A 19,751-nucleotide genomic window follows, 5' to 3' on the forward strand; every position below is an offset into this window, starting at 1 on the left:
TGAATTGGGATGTGTGGTCAATGCTTGTCACATTGTATAAAATATATATAACTTACCTAAAGTGGTATTTTTATGAATGACCTCTCTGTATATGGACGCAATTTATACGTCAATGTATTGCTTCGTAGTTAGACCAGGGGCGGCTCACTCCGCGATTCTATCGCCACGCTACAAGTACATGCTGGCGGCCGCGAGTTCGCGGCCTAATCAGGGGTGGCGCGCGTTCTCACGGAACGCACGTTTGCACTTTCTATTGTTACATTACGTCGCGAATTTTTTTTAGGGTTCATTATGCGATGTCCACGTGTGGAATGGCTAATAATGCTTAGTTAAATAAACATCATGAATAAAATTGGACAATCTAACACAGATCTTATTGATTCCACGGAAGAGTGGACTCTTTCCCTTCCTTTCGTGGAGCCTTATTGGAATAAGGCTTGTGATGCTGAAGGCTTAAACAAAATATGTATATATACCTAGAAAGTACTCAAGACTTGAATATATAGTATAACATTTTATCTGAGAATTAATTCGTTTTAATCCATTGTAGGCAACCCTATCGCCCGACGCTGCGCACGTGCGGCTCGTTTCTTTGTTAGAATTTTGTAGGCATTTAAAAGGCGGCATTTCGTGAACATCAAAGCAGTGGGCCTTCTGTACTTGTACTATTATATATTCTGTGGTTAGACTAGATACAAGAAATTAACACTTAGAAATGTTAATCACACTTCTGTCTACCTCCACGTTTCTACTTAAGTCCGCAAAAATCACCCATGGTTGCTATAATATAGACGGATTACTTTAAAATAAAAATCATAAGTATGAAACTATACAACTAGAGAAGAAATAAAATTATTTTATTGAATCATTTTTGATTTGTTCTTTTTCAAGTTTATATAAATAATAAATTTTCAATTCGCTCAAAGGTTGGAAGAGATCCCTTATAGGGATAAGTTCGCCTTTGTACATCATAACTATACTGTATTTTTAACCGACTTCAAAAAAGGAGGAGGTTCTCAATTCGACTGAATGTTTTTTTTTTTTTTTGTATGTATGTTATTCGATATCTCCGAGAATCATAGACCGATTTTCAAAATTTTTTTTTCATTCGATCAGGTATAACCCCGAGATGGTCCCATTGGCACCAAGTCGGGGTCTGATGATGGGATCTTGGAGAAATCGAGGGAACTCTTCAAATGTTATAGGCACATGTAATGTTTTTAGTGTATTTTTCAAAGGTACACCAGTATTTACGCCTGATAGTGATAACTTTATGTGGCTGAGCTGATGATGGAAGGTCAACTCCTCAATGGTTAGGAGTTAAAGGATAATTCTTTCACTACTGTACATATATTCGGACTGATACATAGAATATCAATAGGAACCACTAAAAATCAACAAATAAATAAACTTTTTAACAAAAAATAAAACCGCCTTCAAAAATAAGCGCGTTACAAAACACGGAGAAACTAAAAAGCAAAAAATAATAAACCTTTGAATTCAGATTTCTTATCGGATTGCAATAATCTAAACATCCAAATTATAAACAAATCAATTATTTTTGGAGTCGGTGCCAGCCTGCGTATGGTTGGGTGGTGCAAACAGGAAATAGCAAGGCGATGAACAGGTCTGGTACCGACTACAAAATTAATGGATTTGTTTATAATTTGGATGTTTAGATTATTGCAATCCGATAAGAAATCTGAATTCAAAGGTTTATTATTTTTTGCTTTTTAGTTTCTCCGTGTTTTGTAACGCGCTTATTTTTGAAGGCGGTTTTATTTTTTATGTCCTAACTTGTCTTATGTACAATAAAGTGTTCACATACATACATACATATATTGAAATAGATATCATACACGAAAGAAAAAACGACAAGGCCCACGGTGGCTGAGCCGGGAATCGAACCCGGGTCTTCAGCTTACGCAGCTAACGTTATTACCACTAGGCCACCAGGCCAGGTTAAAAAAACCGGCCAAATGAGAATCTATTTTCGCACAATTGTAAAACTAAATTATTTTTACTAGTTACCTCCAAAATACCAAATAAAATTGGGCTACATAGTACATCGTTTTCTGAAGATTTTGGGTTTATGGGGTCGGAACGGGTATAACTAACGTAATTTATGGTGAATAGGGCCAAAACCGACTTTTGAACGTCGATAGCAGTTTTTTTATATGTGCCATGCTAATTTTTTACACAAAAAATCTTCCGGCAGTGTGAACTTCGGTTTGTCTTTGAAAATATGTCGTTTTATTTAGTAATTTTCGCTCACCCTAACGTTGGAGTGAATAGGGTCGGGAAGGGGTGAATAGGGAAAAGGGTTGACTCTTTCGGATTGCGAACAAAATATGACCTGTCACGAGCGTATTATATTTATTTTACCAAAAAATAAGGATTTAATATGTTATGAGTGGTCGGTAATGAAATCTACGCATATTATGATAACCCTTAACCAACCTTTATAGTTAGATGGTGCTCTGACGCGGTGAATAAGTAAGTATGGTCGTGGGCAGTGCGGATAACGTGTCAAAATATAAGCATAGTTTGTTGCTATTTTTCATGTTTAAATAAACTTCTAAACTAACGTAGTGGGTATTAAAGTAAAAGGTTCACAGTGAATATTAGGTTGCCAGAAATGTGTTCAGCTATACCATTGTATTGAATTTTGTATCATAAAGTCAAACTAGGTATTTACTACTAATGATTTACTCTGTGGGGTGTCTTTGATCACTTGCATGGGGTAACATTGACCATAATGACACATAGTTAATTATTGTCTGATTTTGTCACGGTACTTGTTGAGGCTGATAATTTGATCGCTTCTTGTGATAAATATTGAAATAATTGCAAATAAAGTTGGTTTTTCGAAGATGTTAATTTTTATTCTTGATCAAAGTAACCCCAAAATAGCATTAAAGAGTTGTAATATTTGACTGCGAACCATTTTTTTTTATCTTTTCTTGACATAAAATACTTTTGTAAGGGATTACATTCGATTATCATTAAAAAAAAATATATAGTGTATCAAAGTAACCCCAATGTCAGTTTATGTTTGATCACATCGTTTTTTTCTGCGTACATTATTTTATTTATTTATTCCTTATTGCACATAAAAAAATAAGTACAAATGGTGGACATAATGCCTTAAGGCATTCTCTACCAGTCAACCACTGGGTTAAAAAGAAACATTTCATACGTGCAGGCATCGTGACAGAAAACAATAATCCTGATATCACTTATTTTGTTACCTTTTTAGATTTTTAGCAGGAAAAGACTAAAAAAGTTGATGGTCCCATTTTTTTTCTTCCTTAGTTACGTAACGTTGACCAATTTTGGAATTTATACTTCTCTAACTCCTACATTTAATGCGTAAAAATACCCATTAAATGTAGAAGCTAGAGAAGTTTAAATTCCCAAATTGGTCAATGTAACCCCAGTTTACGGTAGACACCGTCAACCTATTCTAATAATTCTCTTTTTATTTGAAAGAAAATTCGTTACGATAATATGCATATAAAATATGCAATCTAAGATAAAAAATGCTTTTCATATAGTTACAAACTTAGTTCAGATTTTTTTTGTACAACTTTTAAAAATTGTTCTACCTATCAAGTTCAAAATAATTTTCCTAGAAAGTCTTTTTTCTACTCCCGAACTATTATTCGTCATTTACAGGGTCGTGCATAGATCTTTAAAACCCTACATAAAAGTCTATTCCCCAAAGCCAGTGTCCGCCGGCTTTCCGCGCATGCGCGCAGTATCGAAAAAACTGAAAATGCATTGTTTGGCTCTGTAACCATGGCAACGCCTCATAACGATACGGCGCGCGTGCGCGGAATGCTTTGGGCAGCTGAGCTGACAGTGCAAACCTTTGCGTCAAAATACAGGAAACAGTGTGAATTTCACGAAAGTTATTCAGAAACCTATTAAAAACTAAGTGCATGGTCGTAAAAAAAGTATTGTATGCAACGGTGTTTAACTGAGTCAAAAAATACTCGTGGCGTCTTAATAACAATTTTCGGCTTCGCCTCAAATTGTTACCCACGCCACTCGTCTTTTTTGATCTCCTTTAAACGCCTGTTGCATAAAATACTATTTAAAGTTCTGCTTTTGAGATTTTTTCATATTTGAGAAAACAGCCCTGTATGGCCTGAAATACGGCATACGGCAGTGATATTGACATTGACATATGCTTTTTCGTATTTTGATGGTATTTTGACTGCACTGTATTTTTTGACATGCTAATTTGAACCTTATCTCTGAGCGATGTTTTTTTAATTTTCAGTTACATCACAGATGTGTATGAAATTACATCTAGGTATTTAGCCATTTAAAAGAAACTACAAGGGGCCTTACAGACGTGGCGACTGCAACTGGTACAGGGCCCAAGCCATAATTTAAAATTATATTGTGATTTTTATATGTATTTGTGGTTTATTTAATACTAAGTATGAGTTTCAACATTTTCAACTCAAGGAACTGAAATTAAGAGAAGGGACTCGGAAATTGGGTAAGATCAAGAGTCTGATGCAGATGCCGATGGCAGTATTGGATAAGATAAGATATGCGTCGATATTCCCTGTCTTTCTTTGTGTCTCTGACATGACTGCTGCTAGCTGTACTCTATTCATTAGGTTTTTATTTTATACACATACTTTATTTTTGTATCAAAATAAATGATAAATTGATAAAAAACCTAACGACCAAAAAGAATAAAGTACCTGTCTGTTAGTCTTTAATACACCCCGCATATACGTAATGCACAGCACAGGCCTCCGAAGACCGGCAGGGCAATCATGGTCGCGCGATAAATGGTATAACATCGGGCCGTCCCTATCGCACTTACAAATAGTGTGATAGGGCTGATGTTTTATCATTTATCACGCGACCATAATAAAATTGTCTGCCTGGAGGTATCGGCCTTTAGCCCTTCACACACGTCTTTGAATAATGTTTGCGGGGATAGGCAGGCTGACGATTTTTAATCTAAGTATAGAAAAGTAACGCAAAATGTAGTGCAAAGTAATTTGAAATACACCTAGATAAACAATCAATTGAATAAGGAACGTTATCTACATATTTAGGTAAATTTAAGTCACATGAGACATGAACAGAGAAGGAAAGCTAGATGATGCGTATTTTTTCTCTGTCTTCTTGTATGCTACCTTTTTTACAGTTTTAATTTCTCAAAGGAGGTCAGTAGTTGACTACAAACTCAAAATAACACTCTTGAAAAAAATTAAGGGTCACTGACCTTTCACAGTAAATTGAGGTAGTGTGAGTGAAGGGTGTTTGTGTGTGTAATGGGGTAATTTGACAGATTCTGAAAATTCTCCCTGCTCTACCCCCTCTTAATGTAAATACCACCAAACTTATTGCGGTTACATTTAACTAGGTGTTATTAAATATGGAATTAATGTTATAATTATATTATAACACAATACTTATTGAAGCGATTCTTTAATGTTAAATAATTTAATGCATACATACATACACATACATACAATCACGCCTGTATCCCATAAAGGGGTAGGCAGAGCACATGAAACTACTAAAGCTTCAGGGGCACTCTTGGCAAATAAGGGGTTAAAAGAAAACGAAACTGTGGCATTGCAGTGAGTGACAGGTTGCCAGCCTCTCGCCTACACCACAATTTAACTCATATGCCATAGTCGCCTTCTACGACACCCACGGGAAGAAAGGGGGTGGTGAAATTCTTAACCCGTCACCACACAGGCAATGTGTTATTAATTGAATTTAATTGTATAAAAGATGAATATTTTCATTTTAAACTCGAATTCGTAGAAACTGGAGCTAGTTTAAGCTGGCTTTAAGGAAATATACAGGCGAGACTCATAAAATGGCCGAGATAAGGACTACTCAGGCGGAAAAAATGTATTTTTTTTAATTATAGCAATTCATTTTTCAACATTAAGCTGTTGTTTATAAGTAACTAGCTTTTACCCGCGGCTTCGCTCGCGTTAGAAACAGACAAAAAGTAGCCTATGTCACTCTCCATCTCTTCAAGTACTTTCTCACGTCATCGCGTCAATTCGTCGCTCCGTTTTGCCGTGAAAGACGGACAAACAAACAGACACACACACTTTCCTAGTGATGTGCAAGTTGTGGAAACAAAAAATCTTAAATTTCTTGAAAAATTCACGAAACTTTCCCGAAAAATAAAGGGAATTTAAATTTATGAAATGGAAAGATTCCATCCATACAATTGTCCATACAAAGTATGGACAGTTTCCGAAGTTCTCCTATGTGAAAATTTCAGAATTTTGGAAACTTTCCGTCAGCACATCAGTACACGTTCCCATTTATATTATTAATAAAGTATGGATTTTTACTTGGTATTTATTTTGTTGCAGATCAAATACCCACAGCACAGGGACTCCGGCATCTACGAATGCCAAATATCCACGACGCCACACATGAGTCACTTCATTCATTTGAACGTCGTTGGTAAGTACATTTTCAGTATACAGTGTGTTACCACCGACCGGACCTTTATTAAAACCGATAATAATGCAGTCATTTAGTATCTATCTTATAGTTTCGCCATGTCTGTCTGTCCGTCCGTCCGCGGATAATCTCAGTGACCGTTAGCACTAGAAAGCTGAAATTTGGTACCAATTTGTATATCAATCACGCCGACAAAGTGGTAAAATAAAAAGTGGAAAAAAATGCTTTGTTAGGGTACCTCCCCTACATGAAAAGTGGGGACTGATTTTTTTTTTTCATTCCAACCCCAACGTGTGATATATTGTTGGATAGGTATTTAAAAATGAATAAGGGTTTACTAACCGATACGGACCGATACGACCTTCAAATCTTCAAGAAAAGAGCGTACACCCTTCTTAAAGGCCGGCAACGCACCTCCAACACCTCTGGTGTTTCGGGTGTCCATGGGCGGCGGTGATCGCTTACCATCAGGCGACCTGCCTGCTCGTTTGCCTCCTATCCCATAAAAAAAATAGTTTTTTGATAATATGAATATTTTCGGAAATAATCACTGCTAAAGGAAAAAAAAAGTGTGTCCCCCCCTCTAATTTTTGAACCATATGTTTAAAAAATATGAAAAAAATCACAAAAGTAGAACTTTATAAACACTTTCTAGGAAAATTGTTTTGAACTTGACAGGTTCAGTAGTTTTCGAGAAAAATACGGAAAACTACGGAACCCTACACTGAGCGTGGCCCGACACGCTCTTGGCCGGTTTTTAATTGTCATTACTCACATCGCTCATACTTATGAGCTGTCATTGCCCTCACTGGACAAAGTGTGTGCGCTATACATTGCTGGCAATAACATTTTTGTTAGAAAGTTTATGAAGTCAAAATTTTTAATTAAATTAAGGGCATGGTTAAATGAAATAACTATGTAATATTACGTTCCTTTAAAAAAAGCCCACTTGTTGGTTACACATGTATGTCTCAGTGCTTTATTTCCGCACTAGCTCCCAAAGTAGTATACTTCTTGTCATGATGAAATTTCAAAGGGTCATAAAGTATTGAAAAATATATATGTTATGGACCAAGTGATTAATAAGGGCATTATGTATAATGCCCGGGCATTATGAATAATGCCTAGCTGTATTGGGCAAAGTGATTAATCATTGTCTAGACGCCATTTTTTATCACATTGCCCGGTCATTATGATAATGCTACGTGATCGTTGGGCAAATTGATAATAAGTTTAACAAGTTTGCATGAACGCCATTTTTTATCACATTGCCCGGTCATTATGATACTGCTACGTAATCGTTGGGCAATTTGATAATAAGATTAATAAGTTTAACAGGTTTTTCTGAACGCCATTTTTTAATCACATTGCCCGGGCATTATGATACTGCTACGTGATTGTTGGGCAATTTGATACTTAATAAGTTTAACAAGTTTGCATGAACGCCATTTTTATCACATTGCCCGGGCATTATGATACTGCTACGTGATTGTTGGGCAATTTGATAATATGTTTAATAAGTATACTGGGTGTTTCCTAACAAATAATGAAATGTAAATTGCGCTTTCTTGAATAAGCATACTTTTTAATCGCCGCCCTTAAATCTCAAGGAAGGTGGTTCTCAATTCGTCTGTATTTTTTTTATGTTTGTTCCACGATATATGCATACAGATTGGTCTCATTTTTATCAGAACCCAGTTCTGATGATGGATCCTGGAGAAATCGAGGGAACTCCTCAAATCTGAAAGGCATACATATAGTGATTTTTATGTTTTTAAAGTAACAGCAATCAGCATACAGCATGCATTTACGTACGCATTCTGCAGAGCTAGTTCATCATATAAGTTTATTAACAATTGCTTTTTGACACCTAAAGTGCTATTTTATCCCTCTCTTAGCGAGAAAGGGACACTTGGTCATATCTACTAATCAAACTAGGCGTTTCACCATCTTTACCATGCGTGAAAGTACTCTTTTATGATAGCGCTTACCGGTAGCTCTGCCTTATGGCTCTCGCCCTCCCCCGACATCATCTATGTCTCATTAAGGCTCGACGCGAGCTCTGATCTGCGGCCTATGTCGGACTTGTCGTTTAACTCTAAATCATTGATTATAAGTCCTATCTTAGCCATCCTTGACATCGAGAGGTTCTACGGCACTGCAAGCGGCTCGCGACGGTGTCCTTTGTAGTTTTATATGAAACTGCATACAGTTTCTTGAACAGATCGGCACGAAAGTCTGCTGAAGCTGCGCCAATCCATCTATTAGCTTTGCTACATGTATTATTATTACTCTGCCCAACAGAGGACGGGCATTAAGTATGTATAATTCCCGGGCGAAATTGAGCTATTCGGTATATTATTATCACTTTGCCCAACAGAGGATCGGCATTATGTATAATGCCCGGGCAAAATTCAGCTATTCGGTGTGTCTTTTGCATATCTCTGAATCGTGGACAATCGTGGACCTTTGGGAGGCATGCGTGGGGCCAAAGCCAACAGCACAGAGGCCTTTTAAGACATTTTAATCTAAAGGCAAGGGATACACATGTGGTATTATTACTTTGCCCAACAGAGGATGGGCATTATGTATAATGCCCGGGCAAAATTCAGCTATTCGGTATGTTATTATCACTTTGCCCAACAGAGGATGGGCATTATGTATAATGCCCGGGCAATTTAATTATTTGAATAGTTATTATCAAACTGCCCACTCACAATGGGCATTATTCATAATGCCCGGGCATTATTCATAATGCCCGGGCATTATGTATAGTGCCCGATTTATCACTTGGTCCATAACATATACACGTGCACAGCACAATACGAAGCGAAGAGGAAATTCGTAACTCGTGTCGATTGAAAACACACCCTCCGGTCGTGTTTTAATGTGCCACTCGTTTTGAATTTCCTCTTTTCCGCACTAGTATCGTAATCTACTATTACGTTACGTGCTATTATAAGGGCTTCAGAGACTATGCAAATATACGCCATAAAGCTCGAAATCATAGTAAGGTGCGGGCCAAATCTCGACTGGGGGGCAATTGTAACTGATCTATTTATTCCATAATTACATAATGATGTTGAGTTCCACATGTATCCACAGAACACGCCTACCATATATAACCGTTGGACACTCTATTTAAAAATGCAAATATTGAAAACATGGAAAAAATTAACCAGTTACATTTGCCCCCCAGTCGAGATTTGCCCCACTGTACCTTAGAGAAATATCATCTATGCCATAAAAAGGCACTCTGTTCAAATCACCATATTTAAGAACGTTTGTTTGAGCGACAGGCGGGGAATATTTTGTTACAGAGTTAGGGATGTACTGTATAACTTTATAGTTTTCCATTTATAGTACTAATTTATGTTCACTTCAAAACTAGAATCATAAATGTTAGAATTTCAGACTCTTGTGCACAAAATTGTGTGACTTTATTGTTAAAACCATATTTGTCAAATAAAGTTACCTACTATGTTGCTTATCTTAAAGTATGTGAAATATTGCCAAAGTCAAAAACCCCGAAGCCATGAATATCCTACGGCGTTTTCCTCTCACAACATAAATCTAGTGCTTCGTTTATGCATGACTTTTACTAGACATGCATATTGCATATATTCCAGATTGCGATCTTTCGAGGCTAGCAATATAAGGAGTTGTCAATTTTGATTTTATTTATTTATTATTTATACAATGTACACTAATAATAATGTTAAAATGCTTTGATGAGAAATTTGCATTGTGAATTTAACAAGTTCGACTTGTTGCAGTTTATCCGTTTGAATCAGCGAAACGTATGTTTAAAACAATATATGTCAGGTTGTTTTTATAAAATCGACTTGTTGATTCAAATATATTGCCGATTCAAATGACAAGTAGCTTGTTGTTTGAACCAAAGAGCACGTAGGCGCTATTTTAATCAAAAAAATTGTTGAACGAACATGAAAACTGGTTGTATTTTCTCTCAGTGTAAGGTCTTCTATGTTATTTATTAGATAACACTTGACCAAAATAACACGGTTACAAGAGAAGTCATGCTGTCACACATTGTAATGTAAGCACAGGGCATATCTTATCATTTTTATGTTCTATCCTACTTATGGGACACAGTACATAGCCCTACAGTTACACAAATGGACCTAGATAAGATATAAGGATTTGTTTTGGCTAATTAACGACGATCTTAGAGGAATCAGTAAGGCAAGAGTTTTGTAACTCCATACATCAGTAAATCACGCGTCAAATAGCGTAAATTATCAGTACCACTACTCGACACTAGGTGTCAGTGTCGCGTCTGCAAAAAATGTAATATTAAAACAGTTTACAACTTATATTACAAGCAGAAGGAATTGAAATCAGAGTACTGATTAATACTATTGTAATATTAGCTAAAAATTGTTGAGCATTGAACTTTTTGTTCATCGCGACTTCTATTGACAAGTAGCAGTACTGATAATTTACGCTAGTTGACGCGTGATGGACGCGTGGGTGACGCTAGATGTGACTACAAGTAACTTGCATTTACTATGGAGTTACAACTCTTTCCTTACTCATTCCTCTATCACGACGGTATTAAATTACTTACTTAAATTACTTAAGTATTTTCTTGGGGTAAGTATTATACAGTGCGTAAACGTAATAAGGGCGATAAATGAAACCAGGCATATACTCGTGATTCAATATTGTTATCATTAATTAAGAGGTGTTTTTGAGTTACTCTTAATTTTCAGCCTATAATTAATTTTAGGAAAAAATCCCAGCAGCAATGTACTGTAAACGTGGTTGCGATGGCAATCAATGACAACTGTCAACGAGCGTTTAACGCGAGTGTGTTTGCATTACGTTGCGGGCCGAATTAATTTGTATGGATAAAAAATATATTCCAATTTTAAGTAAAAGTTATCTAATTCCATTTTTTATGTCCTATACTCACCACCGTTAAGAGGTTCGCCCGTATTAGGTTTACACCCTGTATTATTATCTATAGGTATAAAATTGTAAAGTCTAGCTTCAGAGCTCACCGTATGAGCAATGTTTCTGATAAAACATAATCGTAAACCACAGCAATTAAAATTAAATAAGTTACCGAAGCAATTTGCAGTTAAAATATTTGATTAGACACCGTATCAGAATTCAGATAAAGCAGAAACACTGCGTCGTAATATCGAAGGTTAACGAGCACTTTAACGGCTGACCTTGGACATTATCGGCAATTGAATTCCACCTCTTCTTACCTTTGCACGTGTTTTCATAATAATTAATAATTTCGCCGTGTGCCTGCTATACGGCCACAACTCAAAATTTTTAATTTTCTGGATTATTGCAGATTCGTATTCAAAATTGTTCAATTTACGACCTTATTTCGAGAGCCATAGCAAAAAAGGTCCTTAAGAGCCTTTTTCTCACAAGTGGCCGTATGGAATTGACCATAAATTGTCAGAAGATTCCCTGCAATACGGCCACTTGCCAGTTTGTTCGCATGTAAACCAACGGCCGTTTTGAGTTGTGGCTGTATAGCACACGTTTTAAATGTAAGTTTTGAGTTGCGTCCTAAAAACTTGAGTGATAATTGCGATAAATCCCTTTAAATATTGTGTCAAACAGTCAGTATCACACTTATTATTACAAAATTACCAGCCAGACGCCGAAACTACTACACAAAATGATTAAACAAATCTCAACTTTGTTTTCTTACAAGTGCAGTTCAATATGTCTCATTACTAAGGGCATAATTATTTTACCAGTCAGTAGACGTTGTTCTCTACTTAAATTATTAAAAAACTAGACTTAAGATATTCAACGGCATTTGTCCAAAGTGTCATAGTTGTCAAAGCGGACCCCAGGCTCCCATGAGCCGTGGCAAATGCCGGGATAACGCAAAGAGGATGATGATTTGTCGAAAGTGTCTTAAGATCTGCCCTTTTTCCGCTAAACTTGGTTATGGGGCACTCGAAGGCTATATGGTGCACCGTCGGATCTGGGTAGCCACACTGTCACTCCACAGACTCGCACCATTCCCTATCTGCACCATAAAGATGAGCAGTTTCCGATGCCTGTCCTGACGGTTCAGCCGACACTACACCTGTCAAGGCTCCTTACATCCCACCGGTCGGGCCCCAATATCGAACTCGTACAGCTCTGTAGGAAGAGCTCTGGCTACCCAGTCCATTATCCATGCCCCTAAGGGGCTTACTTGTAACCCACTTTAGTGGAATTCAATTTGGGGGGTAGTCGAGACTTCAGTCTGAGAGCCTTCAGCGCGTCGAAGTCTCGGTGGATGGGTAAACTTGTGTCTGCTCGAATCTTGGCGATTTCACGAAATAGGCACTTTTCTCGACGGAAATTTAGAGGTAAAATATGAGTCAGCACCGGCAACCAGTGTGTGGGAGTTGGTTTTAGGCAGCCTGATGAGTCGCATAGTGTGGTTCAGCTGGGCGTTACCGCGGTAGTATGGGTGCTGTTTAGCCACACCGCTGAGCAGTACTCGGCAGAGGATTAGTCTAGGGATAGCGCGGTTGTCCGAAATGTTGCTGCGCTGGCACTCCAGGTACTTCCAGTAAACTTGTGAATGATGCTGTTCTGGGTCTTGAGCTTCGCAGAGAGGCTAGTCAGGTGTTCCTTGAAATTCAGGCTTCTATCCAGGGTGACACCAAGATACGTAAGCTACAAAGTTTTATTTGTTTACAAAAATAATTAATTTATTATTTGGTAATGACGTAATATAATGTTGATGATTATAAGCTAGTTACACATAATTATTGCTATCGTTACTGTCAAAGTTAGTAAATACAATTATTTTAACTATTTAGTGTTTTTTCATATATATTTGCATGATACCTTTATCGAATAATATCGTTTAATTTTGGACGCAACTCAAAATCATAAGAAAATGTTTCTGCAATACAGCCATAACTCTAAATACCTGTCTTTCAGGCATCGTATCTTAAAAAAAAGATTTTTTTTGCGAAAAGTGGCGTGATCTTATGGAGGGTTATATCATTCCGAGTAAAAATAGCTAAATTTAAAATTCATAGACCTAAAACTCAAGAAGTAAGATAATATTTAACAGCCTCAACTATACTCTCAAAACTTTGAGACGCGATTTCTCGAAAAAATGGTTTTTTGAATTGTGACCGTATAGCAGGCACACGGCGATTTAATGATAAGCTTTAAATAGTATCAATATTAGATAATTTATTTGTCAAGATATTACACGCTGTGGAGTAGACACTTCATAAGTTAATTGAATTGAAAAGTACCCATAAATGTAATTGAATGAAACAGTATAGGAATCAATTTGTATGCAAAGCGACCAATATTTATATTTCCACTTTGAGGCAGAGGGCTCTAAAACTTAACACACTCTCTACTGAGCCACAGACGAAGCGCTATGTCCTAGCTGATAACATGGATTTCCACGTATGTATTAGCAAAAATGCGTCGTAGAGGCCAAACGACAACATCTCGTCATTAGCACTGAATGGGAAAATAAACCTAGAAATAATATTAGTACTTACAACAACCCCATAGTAAAATTATTTCAAACCCAGCGTAAATCTCATGAAATCTTCCCACAAAAAATACATTCACTTCAGACGGTTTTGAAACGAGATGCCTGAAAGTTACCGAAGTAAAATATGTTTCCCGAGTAAGTATAAAGTAACTCGCGTCTCGCGCATACGTGTATTCCGGGCATGTAAATTTTATTTTACAATTTCTAAGAATCATAGGTAAAAATTAACTATGGTGTTGATCTGTTTACGTTGGTTGATGTCGGTGAAGTGCTGTTTTATGTATACAGCGATTATAAAATTGCTTTATTTATTTTTAACTTTATTGTGTATCAAAAAAAGTGATATTAGGCAGACTCAATGTTTCGTGGCATTTTCTAGTTAACCATAGAGCTAAAAATAAAAATGACACACAAAACACCCCTCACACAAAGCACACAGCATTTTTAGTTGAAGAAAAGTCACTTGTGATAGTGGTGGAATTGTATGGTATCGATATAATATTGCTATCATATTGTTTGCACACGACCGGCGACTAATGATAAATTCAGTTAATTAATATAAGACCTTGCGCTTTGAAGGATCTTAAAACTGAACCCATACAACCATTTCAGTCGCAAAATCTTCAAATCAGTAACTAACTGTCAAATGTGACATAACGCGTGGTAACGGCGTGCAAACAATGCGACCGTATTGATACAATAACAAAATGTAGTCGTCGTGTGCACTCGTTACGGTAACAAAATGTGTACGAATTTGTGGCTGTCAATGTCACTGTCAGAATGACTTTTAACGACACTTTATTAGTCGACGTTTGCACACATAACGGTAACAACATGTGGACGAATTTGTGGCTGTCATTGTCACTGTCAGAACGGTTTCTGACAGTGACATTGACAGAATTTGTACACACATGTGTAGGTCTGATTACCGAACTGCTCCTAAACCACTGTATCCGCAAATGGCAATCTGAAATACGAAGGTTTCTCAAACTGTCTTGTGAAGTTGTGGACTGGTTGCTTTGAATCATTTAAATATGAGCGAATTAAATAATAATAAACGACGACGACCATTTAAGCACTCTTCGACATTTTATAGAAATGTGGGAAAGTTAAGAAAAGTGCAGAATGATAATACAAATAGATAAGCACTTTATAGTTACTTAATGTATTAAATATATAATTTTTAATTCTTATTGATAAAAATGAAGTGTAGTGTTGCTTTACACAATAAAAGTAGGAGGAATCAAATGAAATAGAGTATTTACTGTGATATTAATAGAATTTCTGTTGCGCAATGATAGTTTTTTTCAGTACAGATGCTGCTTTTTTTAACGCAGTAGTGCGAGCAAATCAAGCAATGATTCATTTCTTGTCTGGTCGAAACTCTTAGCTTAGATTTAGGTACTGAAAATCGTCGTACGATACACGTGCGAAAAGGACATTCACAACTCGTGTCGATTTAAAACACTCCCTTCGTTCGTGTATTAATTTATTGCTACTCGTATCGATTTTCCTCTTTTCCGCACTCGTATCTACAAGTATTTTGTTTGGGTTACAAAAAAAACACATTATTTACTCTACTACGTTTTATTTATGTCTCTTTAACATTACAAATTTGTAGACACTTATCTATACAAAAATCTTGACAAAAGAAGTACAGATCGCTGAAATGAATGTTGATAGTAATATTAATGAAGACTACTTCAACAAGTGTCAATTGTGAAATGCCGCACAATACTAGTTGCTCTATAGAAGACCATAATAATATGATCCCCGATCCTTTACAACCCAGCAGCTCGGTACGCACGTTACAATTTTTTTTTTAATCTTCTTTAGTGAGGGCAACTGAGTACGACGGCATATTTAATTGTTTATAAAGTTTGAGGATACCTGAAAAAAATGAATACAAGAAGCCATTCTGCTTTCGGTCACGCGTGTACGCTGCGACCATTTTGCGACCGTTTGTCGACCGTTTGGTGACCGTTTGGCGACTGTTTTTTACATGGAATATTACCGTCTTAATCCATATTTTAACAACTTTATTGGTTTTCTAGGCATTATTTTTATTATTTCAGTATAGTATATGCACCGGAGCACTAAAACTTCACCAATCAATATACATAACACGCAAACACCGAGTAGTCAATAATATTATTACTGGTTAAACTGAGGTAAATTGATGGCGCATTGATAAATTTAGACTTGTTTTATAAAATCACTCGAGCAATTTAATTGGCCATGGTAATTAGCCCACATTATATTACAAATGAAAACAATATTTATCTTTAACAAATTCGTACGCCATTACATTTTAATGTCAAATGATTTTATTTCTTTTTTACTTTGACGTCTCTGACAGTCGCCATTTAAAAAGAATGAAATGAACGAATGATTTTGGGAAAGTAGTCGCCAAACGGTAACAATGTGTGCACGCGTAGTGCACACTTCTGTCACTTCTGTGACCATTTGTGCCTGTTACCAATCGTCCCCATTTGGGTCGCCGCGATTAAACGTCGACCGTACTGCGACTAAGCATTGAGACCCGAAGACCTGTGTGTACACAAAATAGGAGGATTTGCGTAGGAACGGCGACCGATTATGGTTATATGGGAAAAGCCTTAGTCACTTTCGCCAGACATGCACTCATAATAGACTTAAAAAATAAAATAATATTTTATTTAATGTCTTTAGAAGTCAGTTCTACGTATTAAAGTTTTAGTTTTTAGCTTTAACCGTATCCAAAGGACCTTTGACATCGTGATATCAGTAGCTAGTTATCTATCCTTTGACGGGCAACGGAGACCGCTGCTAATTGGAATCATGAGTGCTGCTGTTCCATTCAGTTGTCGAGCATGGAAAAGGTATTTCCAGTACCGGTATATTAGGTTTCAACGCCGCAGTATATCAAGTTGAAATAATAACGTAACATATTTTTTTAAGTTCGTGTTGAATTTGAAACTGGTAGAAAATAATAATAATGTGTGGGTAATACGAAATAAATTAAAATAATACACAAATTTTACGCAATTTTTCCCGAGTTGCAAGCAAATCCCCGATCAGTGGTTACCAATCTATCGTATCAGACTAGCATTAAACTACTCTAGTCGCATTTCGTGCGACCGCAAATGATCATTTCGTGTCAGTTTAAAAACCTCGACTCGCTTAAGCTCTTAAAACTAAAATATGACTCCATAAGGCTAGATAAACTTTATGTCTACAAGGTCGACATACGTTCAGCATTATGTACACTTATATTTTTATTACCTACGTTACTATTGACGACACATTTTTTGATGCTACACCTATTGCAGAAAATATATGTCCCGTTTTCAACCAAAAGGGTACTTATTACCGGATACATTCTGGAGAGTGTGCACAGGAACTGCGTGACCTGGTTCCTCCTTCCCCGTTCCATCACCGGACAACAGGCGCGGGGAGCGGTTTCACCCTTACGTTGTCGACCTGCCTTTCATTCGCACGAAGAGGTTTGCCTCTTCTTTCCTAATGCGAACTGTTAAGGAATGGAACAATCGTCTGTATTCCCGGGCGAATACAATCTGGGTGTATTCAAGTCAAAAGTGAATAGGCTATTACTGAACCAGTGAGCTACAACCTCGGCCTTGTCGTCACTTTCCATCAGGTGCGGCTAAGGTCAATCACTGGCCAGTTTATAATAAAAAAAAGAATAAGACACTATTATTCTTTGAAGCTTCAATTCGAATTCAGTTGACAATATGGTGCTCGTATTTTATCTTTTAGTTGAAGTCATCAATTATGGTCGCGTGTTTAATGTACTTATACATATGTACTACAAACACTTACATTATAAATCTCAGAGCTCATCACAGGCACCCGTGTCAACCCAGGATGATTTACTGATGATTTACATTACAAAAACCATACCTAATGTAGTTTAAATGTTTTACATAAAAATGTCGTTTACATAAAAATTTTGATTACAAACATTTTGTCCCCAGAACCTACGACGGAGATCATTGGAGGGCCAGACCTGTACATAGACCGAGGCAGCACGATAAACCTGACGTGCGTGGTGCTGTACTCTCCAGAGCCACCGGCTTACATCTTTTGGAATCACAATGATGCGGTAAATGTTTTTATCTATAGTTAATTTAATTCGCTAGGTTTAAATGAGACTGGGCCGAGTGGGCCGGCCACGTCTATCGCATGCATCCGGATAGGTGGGCTAACATAGCCACATTAGCCACCTATTGGATGCCGACAAAAAAACGTGGCCGGGCAGGCCCAGGCAAAGATGGCGAAACGATCTTGATGCCTTCCCGAAGAACTGGTCGGAGGAAACGGTGAAAATAATAGGCTAAGATAAAGCTTAGTTTGGGGCTAAAGTTGATCTGTGTAAGGTATCCCTAATATTTATTTATTTATTTTATTTATTTAAGAAAAAAAAAACTTTCGAAAACATTCGGGATTCGTTGTCAAAGCGGACCCGAGGCTACCATGACTTGTGCCGTGGCGAATACCGGGATAATGCAAGGACGTGATGATTGAACTTTCTAAAGCGACTAGACACGTGTATATCGGCAACCGATCGTTATCAGCCAAGTCGTAAAGTACCTATACCCACTGAACAGTGTTTGAGGGTAGTAAAATAGAAATAGGCATGATAATAGCAAGGACGATTATAAAGGACCAGCAGAGTCCATACTAAATACCGTAACCCGTTGGCAGCCGTAAATCTATGTCACTAGATGTCACTAAGAGTGTCATTTGAATAAAGATGTAGTTTTTTCTTTTAAATACGCACGCGGTAGTTCAACGGCATTACAGGTGATACAGTGAAAAGTATATAGATGACGCTAGGGGCCCGTGTCATGTTTCAGTCCCTGTTTACAACGCAAGTCATCGTTCTTATTTTGAATTATGACAATCATGCAAAAGAGTACCATACTGTCAAATTTTCTATCTCTTTCATTTTGAGCGTGACGTCAATAATTAGTAATATTACTTTCAATATATTTAAAATTTAGATTTTAATGAGGCCATTTCGAACGGTGTTTATGATAGATATCATGTTGACAATCAATCTCCTGACCGTCTCGCTCATACCAATCCTATCCTATATTTGAACGAGTGCGACCGAAACAGTTGAGTATTATTGAAGATTTTTGAATGTCTAAAATCTTATTGGTAGTTGTCGAAAACCCGCTTTTTCCATAAAGTGTTGGCGCGACGTCAAGTGGGTGATAGTCGTACGAGCAAGTACGAGAAAATATGTTTTTTTCCACTCCCGGGTTACGAAACAACGCCATCTAGTTTTAAAGCAAAAACTAAGCTTTTTTCAGGGGTACGCTTTTTTGTATGGGCTATATCAGTCTAGTATTAAATGGTCCTTGATAATAGTTACGTTTTTCAGGTTGATGTTGATCTGTGTAAACTGCCCGGAAATAAAAACGAATGCCTATCCATATTAATATTATAAATGGGAAAGTGTGTGTGTCTGTTTGTTTGTCCGTCTTTCATAGCAAAACGGAGCGACGAATTGACGTGATTTTTTAAGTGGAGATAGTTGAAGGGATGGAAAGTTACATAGACTACTTTTGTCTCTTTCTAACGCGAGCGAAGCCGCGGGCAAAAGCTAGTAACTTATAGACCTACATATCAACCGAGCAAGCTACACTATTAAGTTTTCGATCCGAAGGGCATAATACAAGTTCAAAATTTTAAACAAGTAGGTATTCCAGTACAATATTTAAAATGCACTAGGTTATGTACTATTATTAGA

The 19,751-nt window shown here is 37.0% G+C and overlaps 1 protein-coding gene across 3 annotated transcripts in view; it reads left to right on the forward strand.

Annotated features, from left to right (window-relative positions):
* The window catches only part of LOC125228563, a 146,512-nt gene that overhangs the window by 116,278 nt on the left and 10,483 nt on the right, over nucleotides 1–19,751 (forward strand). For all 3 annotated transcript variants that reach the window (XM_048133174.1, XM_048133175.1, XM_048133176.1), the window contains exons 5-6: nucleotides 6,378–6,471; nucleotides 17,968–18,095. In XM_048133174.1, the coding sequence (XP_047989131.1) occupies nucleotides 6,378–6,471; nucleotides 17,968–18,095 (222 nt within the window). The remainder of the gene's footprint in view (nucleotides 1–6,377; nucleotides 6,472–17,967; nucleotides 18,096–19,751) is intronic.

Source organism: Leguminivora glycinivorella, chromosome 8 (assembly GCF_023078275.1).
Source record: "Leguminivora glycinivorella isolate SPB_JAAS2020 chromosome 8, LegGlyc_1.1, whole genome shotgun sequence".
In the NCBI taxonomy this organism is placed as follows: domain Eukaryota; kingdom Metazoa; phylum Arthropoda; class Insecta; order Lepidoptera; family Tortricidae; genus Leguminivora; species Leguminivora glycinivorella.